This window comes from Pan troglodytes, chromosome 10 (genome assembly GCF_028858775.2).
Source record: "Pan troglodytes isolate AG18354 chromosome 10, NHGRI_mPanTro3-v2.0_pri, whole genome shotgun sequence".
Lineage (NCBI taxonomy): Eukaryota > Metazoa > Chordata > Mammalia > Primates > Hominidae > Pan > Pan troglodytes.
This window is the reverse complement of record NC_072408.2, coordinates 44781146-44795732: the sequence shown is the minus strand read 5'-3', so window position 1 is coordinate 44795732 and position 14587 is coordinate 44781146. Positions and strand designations below refer to the sequence as shown.

At 47.0% G+C, this 14587-nt stretch overlaps 1 protein-coding gene across 7 annotated transcripts in view; it reads right to left on the bottom strand.

The window, feature by feature from the left end:
* CSRNP2 (cysteine and serine rich nuclear protein 2) overlaps window positions 1-14587 on the bottom strand; it is a 22397-nt gene extending 7810 nt beyond the window's left edge. The window contains exons 1-4 of one of the 7 annotated variants that reach the window (XM_063785634.1): window positions 14233-14587; window positions 7721-8009; window positions 7393-7629; window positions 4805-5064 (exon numbers count right to left, since the gene is read on the bottom strand). In XM_063785634.1, coding sequence (XP_063641704.1) covers window positions 4805-5064; window positions 7393-7543 — 411 coding nt within the window. In that variant the 5' untranslated portion in view covers window positions 7544-7629; window positions 7721-8009; window positions 14233-14587. The other 6 variants (XM_063785635.1, XM_016923396.4, XM_522380.8 and 3 more) reach the window with 6 other exon arrangements.

Below are 14587 nucleotides of genomic sequence, written 5' to 3'. Positions count from 1 at the left end.
AGTGCAGTGGCGTGATCTCAGCTCGCTGCAAGCTCCACCTCCTGGGTTCACGCCATTCTCCTGCCTCAGCCTCCCGAGTAGCTGGGACTACAGGCACCTGCCACCACGCCCGGCTAACTTTTTGTATTTTTAGTAGACATGGGGTTTCACCGTGTTAGCCAGGATGGTCTCAATCTCCTGACCTTGTAATCTGCCCACCTCAGCCTCCCAAAGTGATGGGATTACAGGCATGAGCCACCGTGCCCGGCCTCCTTCTCCTTTCTAACTTTTTTTTTTTTTTTGAGACAGGGTCTCACTGTCGCTCAGGATGGAATGCAGTGCATGATCTCGGCTCACTGCAATCTCTGCCTCCTGGGTTCAAGTGATTCTCCTGCCTCAGCCTTCCAAGTAGCTGGGATTACAGGCTCCTGCCACCATGCTCAGCTAATTTTTGTATTTTTAGTAGAGACAGGGTTTCACAATGTTGCCCAGGCTGGTCTCGAACTCCCGACCTCAACTGATACACCCAACTCCACCTCCCAAAGTGCTATAATTACAGGCATGAGCCACTGCACCGGGCCTAATCCTTTTTTATTTGACTTCAAAGAAAAGCTGTATGTGAGGAAAGGTGGTATCAATAATACTGAGCGTACTATGTACAGGCAGAAATCTGGGTTTTCTTTTTTTTTTCTTTTTTCTTTTTTTTTTGAGACGGAGTCTCACTCTGTCACCCAGGCTGGAGTGCAGTGCCGCAATCTCGGCTCACTGCAAGCTCCGCCTCCTGGGTTCACGCCATTCTCCTGCCTCAGCCTCCCGAGTAGTTGGGACTACAGGCGCCCGCCACCACACCTCGCTAATTTTTTGTATTTTTGTATTTTTAGTAGAGACGGGGTTTCACTGTGTTAGCCAGGATGGTCTTGATCTCCTGTCCTCATGATCCGCCCACCTCAGCCTCCCAAAGTGCTGGGATTACAGGTGTGAGCCACCGAGAAATCTGGGTTTTCTGGGCTGAGATGGATAGAGAGCCAAGAAAGGGAGTCTTGGTGGAAGGACAGACTGAAGACAAGCCGTGGCTGAAAGAGTTCTGAAAACTCACTAGAGAACTCAAGAAAATGAGGCCTCATAATCCCTGGGGCTCTGGAAGCTGCTAGCAGGATGAAAGCCACGTGACTGGAGCCTTTGGTTGATTTCATCAGACAACCACAGAGTAGAGCTGCTAAAGGAACAACTCCTGGGAGAGATGTGATGCAATGGACTTGGGTAATCAGCTACACACCTGGTTTTCTTGTTTGTGGGGGAGGCGGTAGAGAAATGAAGAGAAGTAAGGTGGGGCTTCTGGAGGTTTCCTAGTCAGTGATTTCGGTACTAGGCAGGCCAACTACAAAGGGCCTTTCTGTTTATCTCAGGATTGCTCCTGTCTACATCTCCAGGGTTGACCTCCCCCTAAGCATACCCCCTCCTGCGGTCCTCTCATAGGCAAGGGATTAGAGATGTAACACGAGGACACTCATATAGATGTGAGAATTTAAATATCGAGATAGAAGTGGCATTTCAAATCAGTGAGAAAAGAGTCTTCTAGTTATTAAATCGTATTGGAACAACTGGATATTTTCTGGGGGAAAAAAGATTCCCAATGTATACTATTCATGATAATGAGTTCCATATGGATAACAGGCCAAAATACAAAAAATGAAATAAAAATATTAGAAAAATTATAGTTAACTAAAGTTGTGGAACACCAAGCAGCTGCTGGAACAACCCCAAAGGAAGACAAACATTAGATGGTACATGAGAGATGCAGAATGTACATTTTTTGAAACCAACTGCCTCCCTTATAGAGGGCTAAAAAACAGGCCTGGTGCAGTGGCGCATGACTGTTATCCCAGCACCTCTGAGAGACTAAGGTGGAAGAATCGCTTAAGACCAGGAGTTTGAGACCAGCTTGGGCAACAGAACAAGACCCCGTCTCTACAAAAATTGGCCGGACATGGTGGCTCACTCCTGTAATCCCAGCACTTTGGGAGGCCGAGGCGGGTGGATCACTTGAGGCCAGGACTTCGAGACTAGCCTGGCCAACGTGGCAAAACTTCGTCTCTACTAAAAATAAAAAAATTAGCCCAGCATGGTGGTACATGCCTATAATCTCAGTTGAGGGAGGCTGAGGCACAAGAATCGCTTGAACCTGGGAGGCGGAGGTTGCAGTTAACCGAGGTTGCGCCACTGCACTCCAGCCTGGGCAATGGAGTGAGACCCTGTATCAAAAAAAAAAAAAAAAAAAAAAAACTACAAAAATTAACCAAGCATGGTGGTGGGTGCAGCTGCAGTCCCAGCTATTTGGGAGGCTAAGGCAGGAGGATCGCTTGAGGATTGCCTCTGTGCTCCAGCCTGGGTGACAGAGTGAGACCCTGTTTCAAGAGAAAAAAAAAAATCTAAGCAAAGAATAAACTAGGTAAGGTAAAGCAAGGGATTCCTCTTGACATATAAAGATAAGCCTGGTGCAGTGGCCCACACCTGTAGTCCCTACTACTTGGGAGGCTGAGGTGGGAGGATCACTTGAGCCCAGGAGTTTGAGACTAGCCTGGGCAACAAAATGAGACCCCATCTTTAAAAAAACAAAGTGCTGTATTAGATGTCATCACTGCTGGTGCTCACTAAACATCCTGCTAACAAGTAGAGCTCCTGTATCTGTCTTGGGTTTGCCTGGCTTCGTCCCTAGAATTCCTGTAAGTGGAGAACACAGAACAGGATGGTATACTGTATTGACAGATCATTCCTCTGCCAGATTTAGGAGAGTGGAGTTTTCTTCTAGGGAAAGGAAGGAATGCCTTCACTGCAATTGATGAGAACAGTGTTTATTTGCCCAGCTGTTGCTACGGCAGCTGGAAGGTGACAGGGTCAGTGATGGAATTCCTCAGACAGAGGAAAGGGAAGCCTGAATGTCATTCTAGAGTGAGAAAAACAGGTGTAGGGCTTTAGGAATAGTCTGAGGGAAGTAGACATACAGCTCTCAGAGAAAGAAAGGAATGAGATGCTCTGGTTAGCCTACATCCTCTGCCACCAGTCTCCAACTCCACCACATTCTAATGTGTCTCTCTCATGACTCTGGAAATAATGGAGCTACCTGTTTTAATATGGGTCAGCATGCTTTGGGCTTCAAAGAAACCTGGCCAGGCTTAAACTGGTGTTCTTCAAATTTGGAATCAGGATCTCTGGGAGAAATTTTTGAGAACTAGTAGAAACTATGGCTGTGGGAATACCAAACAGTGCTAAGATGAAAAATGGGTGGCCAAGTGCGGTGGCTCACGCCTATAATCCCAGCACTTTCTGAGGCTGAGGTGGGCAGATCACGAGGTCAGGAGATCGAACCCATCCTGGCTAACATGGTGAAACCCCGTCTCTATTAAAAATACAAAAAAAAAAAAAAAAAAAAAATAGCCGGGTGTGGTGTTGGGCACCTGTAGTCCAAGCTACTCAGGAGGCTGAGGCAGGAGAATGGTGTGAACCCGGGAGGTGGAGCTTGCAGTGAGCCGAGATCGCGCCACTGCACTCCAGCCTGGGCAACAGAGCTAGGCTCCGTCTCAAAAAAAAAAAAAAGAGTGGCTATGAAGAGCCATGTAAGGTGGGTCTTTTCCCAGCCTCTCTCTCTCGAAGAGGTGGTGCTGTATCAGGTGGCAGGCACAGTATTATACAAATCTAAATAACTATTTGATAATGCTGTTTGTATCTACAAGATTATCACGTAAGGGTGATGGGGATTATAGAAACAGCAGGATCCTTTCAGAGACTGTGAAATATCCAAAACCTGTTCTGTGCATCCGGCCAAGGGACAATCATTTGACCAGAAATTGAAAATTGTGCTTCCTTGAGTTCCAGGGTAACAGACCTGAACGCCTTCACGTATTCATATTTTAAACTTAAAAATAAATTGGGGGCGGGGGTGTTGGGCATGGTGGCTCATGCCTGTAATCCCAGCACTTTGGGAGGTCAAGAGGGAAGGACCACTTGAGCCCAGGAATTGAGACCAACCTGGGCAACATTGCAAGACCCCATTACTATTAAAAAAATACTAGCCAGGCATGGTGGCATGAGCCTGTGGTTCCCAGATACTTGGGAGGCTGAGATTGGCAGATGGCTTGAGGCCAGGAGTTCAAGGCTGCAATGAGCTGTGATTGAGCCACTGCACTCCAGCCTGGGTGACAGAGAGAGACCCTGTCTCAAAAGAAAACATACATACATACATACATACATACATAAAATTGAGGGAGGCAGTGGGGGTTTGGGAGGGGGAAATTCTAGGGAAGCCATTTTGCTATATCTGGTAGACTCCCCTGCCAGATGCAAAGAAGGGAGTCTTGGACTGAGATTTGATTTCAAATCTGAGATTTTTCATTAGAAAGAGTTGAAATCTCTATACCCCAAGGACAACAGTCAAATAAAAAAAAAAAATCAGCTGGGTGCAGTGGCTCACACCTGTAGTCTCAGCACTTTGGGAGGCCGAGGCAGGTAGATCACTTGAGACCAGGAGTTCGAGACCAGCCTGGGCAACATGGCAAAACCCTGTCTCTACTAAAAATACAAAAACAAGACGGATGCACACCTGTAATCCCAACTACTCGGGAGGCTGAGGCACAAGAATTCGCTTGAACCTGGGGAGGCCGAGGTTGCAGTGAGCTAATATCATGCCAGTGCACTCCAGCCCGGGCGACAGAGCAAGACTCTGTCCCAGAAAAAAAAAAAAAAAAAAAAAAAATCAATCAATCAACCAACCAATGAACCTAAATGGTTTCCTACATGGACAGCAGCAGATCCCAGAACCCTTAGGCACCTTCATTTTCTTGGCATGGAGTTTCTCTTCCTTCAGGTGCTCACGCAGAATCTCTCGATGGTTCACCTCCTGTTCCTGGGCAAACTCACAGAGTGTATAGCTCCGTACAGAGTTATGGCGCTGGGCCATGCCCAGAGAGCTACCACCCTGGCTGGGCACACTGGTAAAACCTTGGCGCCGGGCAAAGTAGTATACAGTCACCTGGTCAAAGCGTACATTCTTCCTCCGCAGCTGCTTCTGCCGCTTCAGGATGGATGTGGCTGAGAAGGGAGCACAGAGAGATGTTTTATTTATTTTTCTATTTATTTATTTAGAGACGGAGTCTCGCTCTGTTGCCCAGGCTGGAGTGCTGTGGCACTGTCTTGGCTCACTGCAGCCTCCACCTCCCGGGTTCAAGCAATTCTCCTGCCTCAGCCTCCTGAGAAGCTGGGATTACAGGCGTGTGTCACCACGCCCAGCTAATTTTTGTATTTTAGTAGAGATGGGGTTTCGCCATGTTGACTAGGCTGGTCTTGAACTCCTGACCTCAGGTGATCCGCCCGCCCCGGCCTCCCAAAGTGCTGGGATTACAGGCGTGAGCCACCATGCCTGGCCGAGAGATGCTTTATTAACTCAGGGATGACCTGTTTGGGGAGCTTGCTCTTTCTCATCCATCTAGGCTCTCAACTCTTCTTCTCTAAACGTGCTCTCTATATCTAGAGAACTGTCTAATATCTTCAAATCCTAAATGCTCTGTCAGAAGGGACCTTGAACTTCAGCTGGTTCATACAACTGCCTCCAGACTGACTATACCTAAACAGATGACCACAAAATCCATTTTTAGACATCAGCTGGGAAGAGGATCTCTAGTTAATCTTTTCTGGATATAACAATCTATAGCTTTACTGTCCAATACAGCAGCTACTAGCCATGTGTGGCAATTTAAGCTAATTAAAATTAAACAAAATTTAAAATTCAGCTCGGGCTGGGCATGGTGGCTTATGCCTGTAATCCCAGCACTTTGGGAAGCTGAGGCAGGCGGACCATGAGGTCAAGAGATCAAGACCATCCTGGCCTACAGGATGAAACCCCATCTCTACTAAAAATACAAAAATTAGCTGGGCATGGTGGCACATGCCTGTAGTCCCAGCTACTCAGGAAGCTGAGGCAGGAGAATCACTTGAACCTGGGAGACGGAGGTTGCAGTGAGCCGAGATTGTGCCACTGCACTTCAGCCTGACGACAGAGCAAGACTCCATCTCAAAAACAAACAAACAAAAATTCAGCTCAATTATACTAACCATATTTCTTTATTTTCTTTTTTCCTTTGAGACAGGCTCTTGCTCTGTCACCCAGGCTAGAGTGCATGGCACAATCACGGCTCACTGTAGCCCCAACCTCCCAGGCCTAAGTAATCCTCCCACCTCAGCCTCCAGAGTAGCTGGGACTACAGTTGCACACCACCACACCCAGCTAATTTTTGTATTTTTTGTAGAGACGAGGTTTCGCCATGTTGCCCAGGCTGGTCTTGAACTCCTGAGTTCAAGTGATCCACCCACGTCAGCCTCCCAAAGTGCTGAGATTACAGGCGTGAGCCACTGCGCCCAGCCACTAACCACATTTCAAGTGCTCAATAGCCACATATGGCAACTGGCTACTGTTGGACAATGCAGATACAGAACATTTCTATCATAACAGAAAATTCCATTGGACAGCATTGATCTGTAGCAGGGGACAGCAAACTGTCAAGAGCCAGACAGTAACTATTTTAGGCTCTACAGGCCATGAGGTCTCTGTTGCAATAATTCAACTCTGCCACTGTAGCATGAAAGCAATCATACACAATGGGTATAACTGTGTTCCAACAAAACAGGCATTGGGCCAGATTTGGCCCATGGGCAACCCCTCATATATAGTATCAGTTCTTTCCAAGAACTAATAGAGCCGTAAGAATTAAGAAATCTTAGCCGGGCACAGTGGCTCACGCCTGTAATCCCTGCACTTTGGGAGGCCGAGGCGGGTGGGTCACCTGTGGTCAGGAGTTCAAGACCAACCTGGCCAACATGATGAAACCTTGTCTCTACTAAAAACACAAAAAATTAGGCGGGCGTGGTGGCAGGCGCCTATAATCCCAGCTACTGGGGAGACCTGAAGCAGGAGAATCACTTGAACCCGGCAGGCAGAGGTTGCAGTGAGCTGAGATCGCGCCACTGCACTCCAGCCTGGGCAACAAGAGCAAAATGAGAAAAAAAAAGAATTAAGAAATCTGGATTTGCCCCAGTTGTCCAAGCAGCAAGCATTTATATCCTGCTGCAGCTACAATTTCCTGGAACTCTCTGAGACTCTGGTGGGGGCAGGGTAGAGTCCTAGACTCCTTTTTCAATCTAATTTAACCCATTCTGGGAACCAGCAACCCACAAGACAAGTAAAATCAGCTAGAATAAATCAGACTTTAGTCTACGGTGTGAGAGAAATGAGGTCCTCCAAAGAGCAAGGAAAGATGATGATTAAGGGCAAATCCCCAAGCCACACAGACGCTGTCTCGAGCTGCCATGGGTTCTGCTGCTTGGGGAATGTGGGTATAGGCAGGGACGGAGCAGCTTACTCACGTGTGAAGCTGGCAGTGGTAGGAGGATTGAGGCTGTCGCAGCTGTCAGCACTATCACTGCTGGAGATCTCATCATCTGAGTTGGAAACTGATGAGCCCACATCCACATCATCAAACTTCCTCTTGAGACCCGAGCCCGTGAATGCATCCATTGGTTTCAAAGGGGTTTCCTTGGGGAGCCCACCAAGTTGGCCCCAAAGCCCCTACTCACCACCAGCTAGCCAGGTACATTAGGATTCTGCCCAGGGAAAAAAAGGAATCAGCATTCCTGTCCCCAGACAGACTCCTCCCCAGTCTATACACACAGCTCTCTAAAGAAAGCACCTCACCTAGCACTGATGTCTGCTTTCTCAATATTACGTTCTTTCTCTACTAGCTCTGGCCAACATTCTCCTACTTTCGTTTCCCTTCAGCTCCTCTATTCTCAATCACTCTTAGAATAATGAGATGGGTAGCAGCAGCACCTTTCCCAGTGAAGGAAAGGCCTTTGCTTCCAATCCAGCTGGGGTCTAGGCTTCATTAGCCCAGGAATCACAGTAGCTGCTCTTCTGATCATATAGAAAAGCTCTCCAAGGGACCAGTGAGAAGAACTTGAGATCAAAAACACAATTATCACTGCTGCTTGTTTGGTTGGCAAAAAAAAAAAAAAAAAAAAGGAAAAAAAGAAAAGCAGAATTAGGCTTTGCCTAAACCAAGACTAGACCCAACTATTTATCTGTTTTAGAAACAGGGTCTCACTATGTTGCCCAGGCTGGTCTTGAACACCTGGGCTCGAGCAATCCTCCTGCCTCAGCCTCCAGAGTAGCTGGGACTACAAGGCACACACCACTGAACCCGGCTAGACCCACTTATTTTTCCTAGTGATAATACAGCCCGGCATTTCCCAAAGTGCGTGTCTTATGGTATTAATAGCTTTTACATAGAAATACGACTGCTGTGTCAAAAGGGTTTTAAAAATTGCCTATAGTGGAACTTCTTAGAGGCTTTTAATATACTAATAAGGATGGTGAAGGCTGAGAGAACACAGAATGCAGTGTTTCTACAAACGTGATTAAGGAACCCACTGTTTCCAAGGTATTTTAGAGTGCAAATAATGCTTGGAATACACTTTGGGAAATACTGCTCCAGGCACTCAATTTTGAAGGACATTAGCAGTCAGGAAAACCCTTTACCCAGATCTTCATAAGTGTAAAGTGTTTCACCAGGCTTCTATAAAGGTCAAATTTGGTACCAAAGAATGGACCCAAGATTAGAATCTGCATGGCTTCAAAACCCAGAATCTTTTCCAATCTCATACTGCTCCATAAAATAGGGCTCATCTGGTCTGTCACCATCCTCTGTGCAAGGACATCGTAGCTTTACAATCTTTGCCCTCTATAAAGAAATCAGCAAGGGGAAAACAAATAGCAAGAGAAGTAACTATTTATTCTGGTTATATCAATATGGCAAGCAGTGTTGTTTTCAACACACTTTCATACAACCAAGGAGTCTGAGATAGTCCATTTCCTAGGTACAAATCTTTTTCCTCCATCTTTGGATTTAAGTTCCAGAAGGACACGAATCTGCTCAGCAGAAATGCTGTCAAAGCGGGAGCCATGTGTGATGAGACACGAACCCTCCCTTGCCTCAGTAATGCCAGAATCTCCCCAGACTATGATCTCACTAGTTGCTAATTATGCAGCAGGAATAACAACACTGCCCAGAACGACAGGGCTGCATTACTGCAGAGCAGCTACCCAGAATATACTGTGGTGTCAAGAGATGCCTGCTACAGAGCTGCTTTTCTGGACTGTGTCTGTTGGAAGCAATTTGCCTGCTTTTGGATCAGCTCTTCAAAGTCAACCAGACGTAATAAGTACCTTAGAGAAGGTATTTCCTAATCTATCCAGATTGCATCAAATTCTGCATTCAAGTCACAAGATGTACCTAAGAAAGCTCAGCCATCAGAAGTCTCAGACAAGCACATTCCTGAAATACATTTGCCAGGGAAGAAAAAAAAATCAAGTATTTGATAAAAATTGTAATTAAATTAAAAAACGAGCCCAAAGTATCAGTTTAGTTCTTCATGTTACTGATCTTATCAGAGGTCACATTCTTAGGGCATGGTAAGAAAGGAGCGAGCCAAGGGCTTTTTATGGGTTAAGATTTTAGCTGGGTTTAAAGATACCGATCAACAAGAAGACATTTATGCATCCAACAGACACATGAAAAAATGCTCATCATCACTGGCCATCAGAGATACGCAAATCAAAACCACAATGAGATACCATCTCACACCAGTTAGAATGGCGATCATTAAGAAGTCAGGAAACAACAGGTGCTGGAGAGGATGTGGAGAAATAGGAACACTTTTACACTGTTGGTGGGACTGAAAACTAGTTCAACCATTGTGGAAGACAGTGTGGCGATTCCTCAAGGATCTAGAACTAGAAATACCATTTGATCCAGCCATCCCATTACTGGGTATATACCCAAAGGATTATAAATCATGCTGCTATAAAGACACATGCACACGTTATGTTTATTGAGGCACTATTCACAATAGCAAAGACTTGGAACCAACCCAAATGTCCATCAATGATAGACTGGATTAAGAAAATGTGGCACATATACACCATGGAATACTATGCAGCCATAAAAAAGGATGAGTTCATGTCCTTTGTATGGACATGGATGAAGCTGGAAACCATCATTCTGAACAAACTATTGCAAGGTCAGAAAACCAAACACCGCACGTTCTCACTCATAGGTGGGAATTGAACAATGAGAACACATGGACACAGGATGGGGAACATCACACACCGGGGCCTGTCGTGGGGTGGGGGAAGGGGGGAGGGATTATACCTAATGTAAATGACAAGTTAACGGGTGCAGCACACCAACATGACACATGTATACATATGTAACAAACCTGCATGTTGTGCACATATACCCTAGAACTTAAAGTATTAAAAAAAAAAAAGATACCGATCGACAAACAAATTTCTCATTCCATTCTATTGTAGCGGGGAGGGGGAGCCCCTTGTGATTGAATGCTTATGTGGGTGGAATTTTTTAAGGAGACAGAATAAAGCTGGGCACAGTGGCTCACATCTGTCATCCCAGCACTTTGGGAGGCCGAGGCGGGCGGATCACCTGAGGCTGGAGTTCGAGACCAGCCTGACCAACATGGAGAAACCCCATCTCCACTAAAAATCCAAAAAAAAAAAAAAATTAGCGAGGCGTGGTGGCGCATGCCTGTAATCCAGCTACTCAGGAGGCTGCGGCAGGAGAATCGCTTGAACCCAGGAGGTGGAGGTTGTGGTGAGCCAAGATCGTGCCATTGCACTCTAGCCTGGGCAACAGAGGGAGACCTTGTCAAAAAAAAAAAAAAAAAAAAGCCGGGTGTGGTGGCTCACGCCTCTAATCCCAGCACTTTGGGAGGCCAAGGCGGGTGGATCACAAGGTCAAGAGATCGAGACCATCCTGGCCAATATGGTGAAACCCCGTCTCTACCAAAAATACAAAAATTAGCCAGGTGTGGTGGCGCGTGCCTGTAATCTCAGCTACTCAGGAGGCTGAGGCAGGAGAATCGCTTGAACCCAGGAGGCGGAAGTTGCAGTGAGCTGGGATTACGCCACTGCACTCCAGCCTGGGCGGCAGAGCAAGACTCTGTCTCAAAAAAAAAAAAAAAAAAAAAAAAAAGGAGGGAGGGAGGGAAGAGAAGAAGGCAAGCAGGCAGGCAAGCAGGCGGTCTTTTTCCTTAGCCTGGAAACACTCAAGGATTTATGACTGGAAGTAAATGTCCACTCCTGTTCTTTCCTCAGGTGTCCCCAGGCTTCTGGTAGTATCTCCTGTGAATATTTCTCTTTAAGCCCCATATGAACTTGGGTCTGCTCCAAAATCATCTTTATTACTAGAATTCTCCACGGTCTTAACCCAGTTGCCCTCAGAAGTATCAGTTATCTTTAGGTTACTTTTTGTGAACTTGGATGCAGCAAGGATTGCTGGCTGCTTGTTCTATTCTCCTCTTTTTCTGTGTTTTCTCTACTTCTGGAATAGTGGTTTCTGGGCAATGATAGGAGATAGGTAAGAAAGAAGAAAAAAGATGTGACACCTAGGAGAAAAGTATTTTCCTTAAGTTGTCTGAGAACAACTGGAACCTATGGCTATGTGTGTAAATAACATGTATACTGACTTATGGTCAAACTCTTCCATTCACATGGATGGCACTCAGGGAAATCCTCAAGGATTCCTCTCTTCACCCTACCCAGGCTCTGTTAGCAGCATTTTCTCTGACATTAGCTCCATTATTTTTTTAAAAAGAAAAAAGATTATGTCCCAACAACAATATAAGATTAAATTTCAACCCAGCTCCCCTTGTCCAACTCTCTGATACGAACTCGACTTTTAGATGAAGATGTTCACTGGGCACCAAGAACAAACCTCCTGTTCACTTCCATGGTGCCCTGAAGAAATCCTTCTTTGGGAGGCTGAGGCAGGAGGATTGCTTGAGGCCAGGAGTGCAAAACCAACTTGGCCAACATAGCAAGACCCTGTCTCTGTATTTTCAAAAAATTGGCCCGGCATGGTGGCACATGCCTGTAATCCTAGCACTTTGGGAGGCCAAGGCGGGCAGATCACTTGAGGCCAGGAGTTCAAGACCAGCCTGGCCAACATGGCAAAACCCCACCTCTATTAAAAATACAAAAACTAGCTGGGCATAGTGGTGTGTGCCTGTCGTCTCAGCTACTTGGGAGGCTAAGGCGGGAGGATTGCTTGAACCCAGGAGGCAGAGGTTGCAGTGAGCTGAGATTGTGCCACTGCACTCCAGCCTGGGTGACAGAGCCAGACCCTGCCTCAAAAAATAAAATAAAATAAATAAAAATAAATTTTTTTAAAAAATAAATCTTTCTTTGCAATAGTAACAGAATAGTTTCCATACTTTCCAATTCATCAAATTAATCTTTCAAACTACAACTAGAAAAATCAGTCATTCCTACCTCTCTCAATTATTCATTGGTAGAGGATCAATGCCTGTGTTCAAGAGATACACTTGTAAGTTTTAGCACCTAGGAATGCAGGTAAAAACCGACAGTTAACTGTCAAAATGACCAACTCAACAAATGCTTTTGGAGAAAATAACGCAACTCTCTTTAAAGCTTTTAAATGCCAGTGAAACGAAAGGTCAGCTGACACTTTCTGGCTACATGTCTAATGGTCTTTTCTCAAGAGTTTCTAGCTGAACATTTTCCAAAGTTATATGAAATAGTTAAGATCCAGAGCACAGAATACATCAGGCTAGCACCTAATAAACAGTTCCACCAGCATATGTATATTTTAGTACTAGATCTAAGTTTTTTTCAGGCCTAAAAGGATTCCTATAACCACCAAAACCAGCAAGAGGGACTGCCCAGGCAAAATTTTCTGGAAGAATCTATTTGCAAAGTTTAGGTAATATAAGTCTCTTTCTTAAATGAGTCCAAAGTAATAAGCTACATCTCACAGGAGAAAGCCTCTTCACTTGACTGGAACCCAACCTTCTGCTAAAGGTCAAGGAATCAAAACCTCCAGTAAGATGGTCAGGGCTACCATCTGTAGCTGGGTTGGAAGGAAGGCTTGCTGCTGTGTTACCATAAACCTGAATAAAATGACCTGCCCTGTTTCTCCTTTTACAAGATACTGTGGTTGTTTCTCATATACTATGAATTTCATGGATCCATGTGTCTTTGTGATCACCAGGATCATGAACTTACAAAGCACCCAAGTGAAAACCCCCCCGCTTAAGCTAGGTGTTTAAAGAAAGCCGTGCACTCACCACCCCCACTCCCCGATTTTTACCCATTCACTAATACAAGGTTAGAATTTTCCATGCCTAAACTACCATCGTGTGGAAGACAGATCTTTGTGGGAACTGGAACATGATGCTGCATTAACTCTCAAGGATATCCAGTCATTTATAACACCGGCACAACCAACATCCTGGCTTTGTGGATTTGCAAGACAGAAAGCCAGTGAAGAAAAAAATCTGAACTATGGATTTACCTCGAACTGAAAACTGCAGGACAAGGGGACAGTGTTGTCTTGTGGGGATAACTTCTAGCATTTCATTCTGAAGAACAGTTTGTGTGTCACACTGCCACTCTCAACCCCTTTAAAAGGATGAATCAAGACCACAGCACTAAAAGGGACGGGTGGCAGTTGGCTGCGTAATTGGGCCTAAGAAAAAAGATCAAGCTAGCAACCAGGGCAATTGATGCTTTCATTTTCCCACACGACGCCAGAAATATGGGAGACATCAGGAACCGGAGCGAAGGGACATGTCAAGTCACCAGTTCCTTTTAATGAACACTCCTGCCGAACCCTTCAGCTCTCGGCCCACTTCCCTCTGATTCCTGCTAACCTTCCCGCTCGTTCCAATCCTCTGCAGCCCCTACCCAGCCTTCCTCATCCCTTCCTGCCTGCTACTCACAAATTCCCAACCACTCCTCCCACATTTTCCTCTGTTCCCCCTCCCCTTCCTTCACTTTCCTCCATCCTACATCATTCTCCACTCCATTCCGAACTCAATCCTCATCCGCAATCCTGCAGGCTTCCAAGCCGCCCATCGGTCTCCCGCGAGCTGCCCCCGCAGTCCGGGCCAGCGTCCTCGGTGCCCCTCGCTCCCACGCCTCTTCCCGACTCGGTTCCTTCCCAACGGCACCCGACCTCCCCGCCCCCCGACCGCTCCCGTCCGAGCCTCTCATTTCTGACCCCTCCATCCGCACAGCTCTGGGCTTGACCACTCCTCCACGGCCGCCCGAGGGCCGATCCCGAGAAAGGACGAGGCGCACCCTCCGCCCCGCACCCCTAGGCCCATTACCAGCCCCGCCGCAGCTGCCTCCTCCCGTGATGGTCGCTGCCGCCCCCGCTGCCGCCGCCGCCCTAGCCCGGTGGGAAGGAGGGAGGAGCGAGCGAGTCCCGGGCCCCGCGGCGACGGCCGGGGAGCTCCCAGGGCGGCAGGGCGGGGAGGGAGGGCGGTGGGCAGCCCAGCCGGCAAGCAGAGAGGGCCGGGCGGCTCCGGCAACTCGGGCGCCCCCAGCAGCAGACGCCCAGAACCGCCCCGGCTCCGGCTAACAATAGGCTCCGGCTGCAGCGCACTGGCTCTTATAGGCGCCGGCACGTCCTGACCGAGACCCGGGGCTGGCTGGGAAATGGAGTCTACGGGCCGGCCCCAC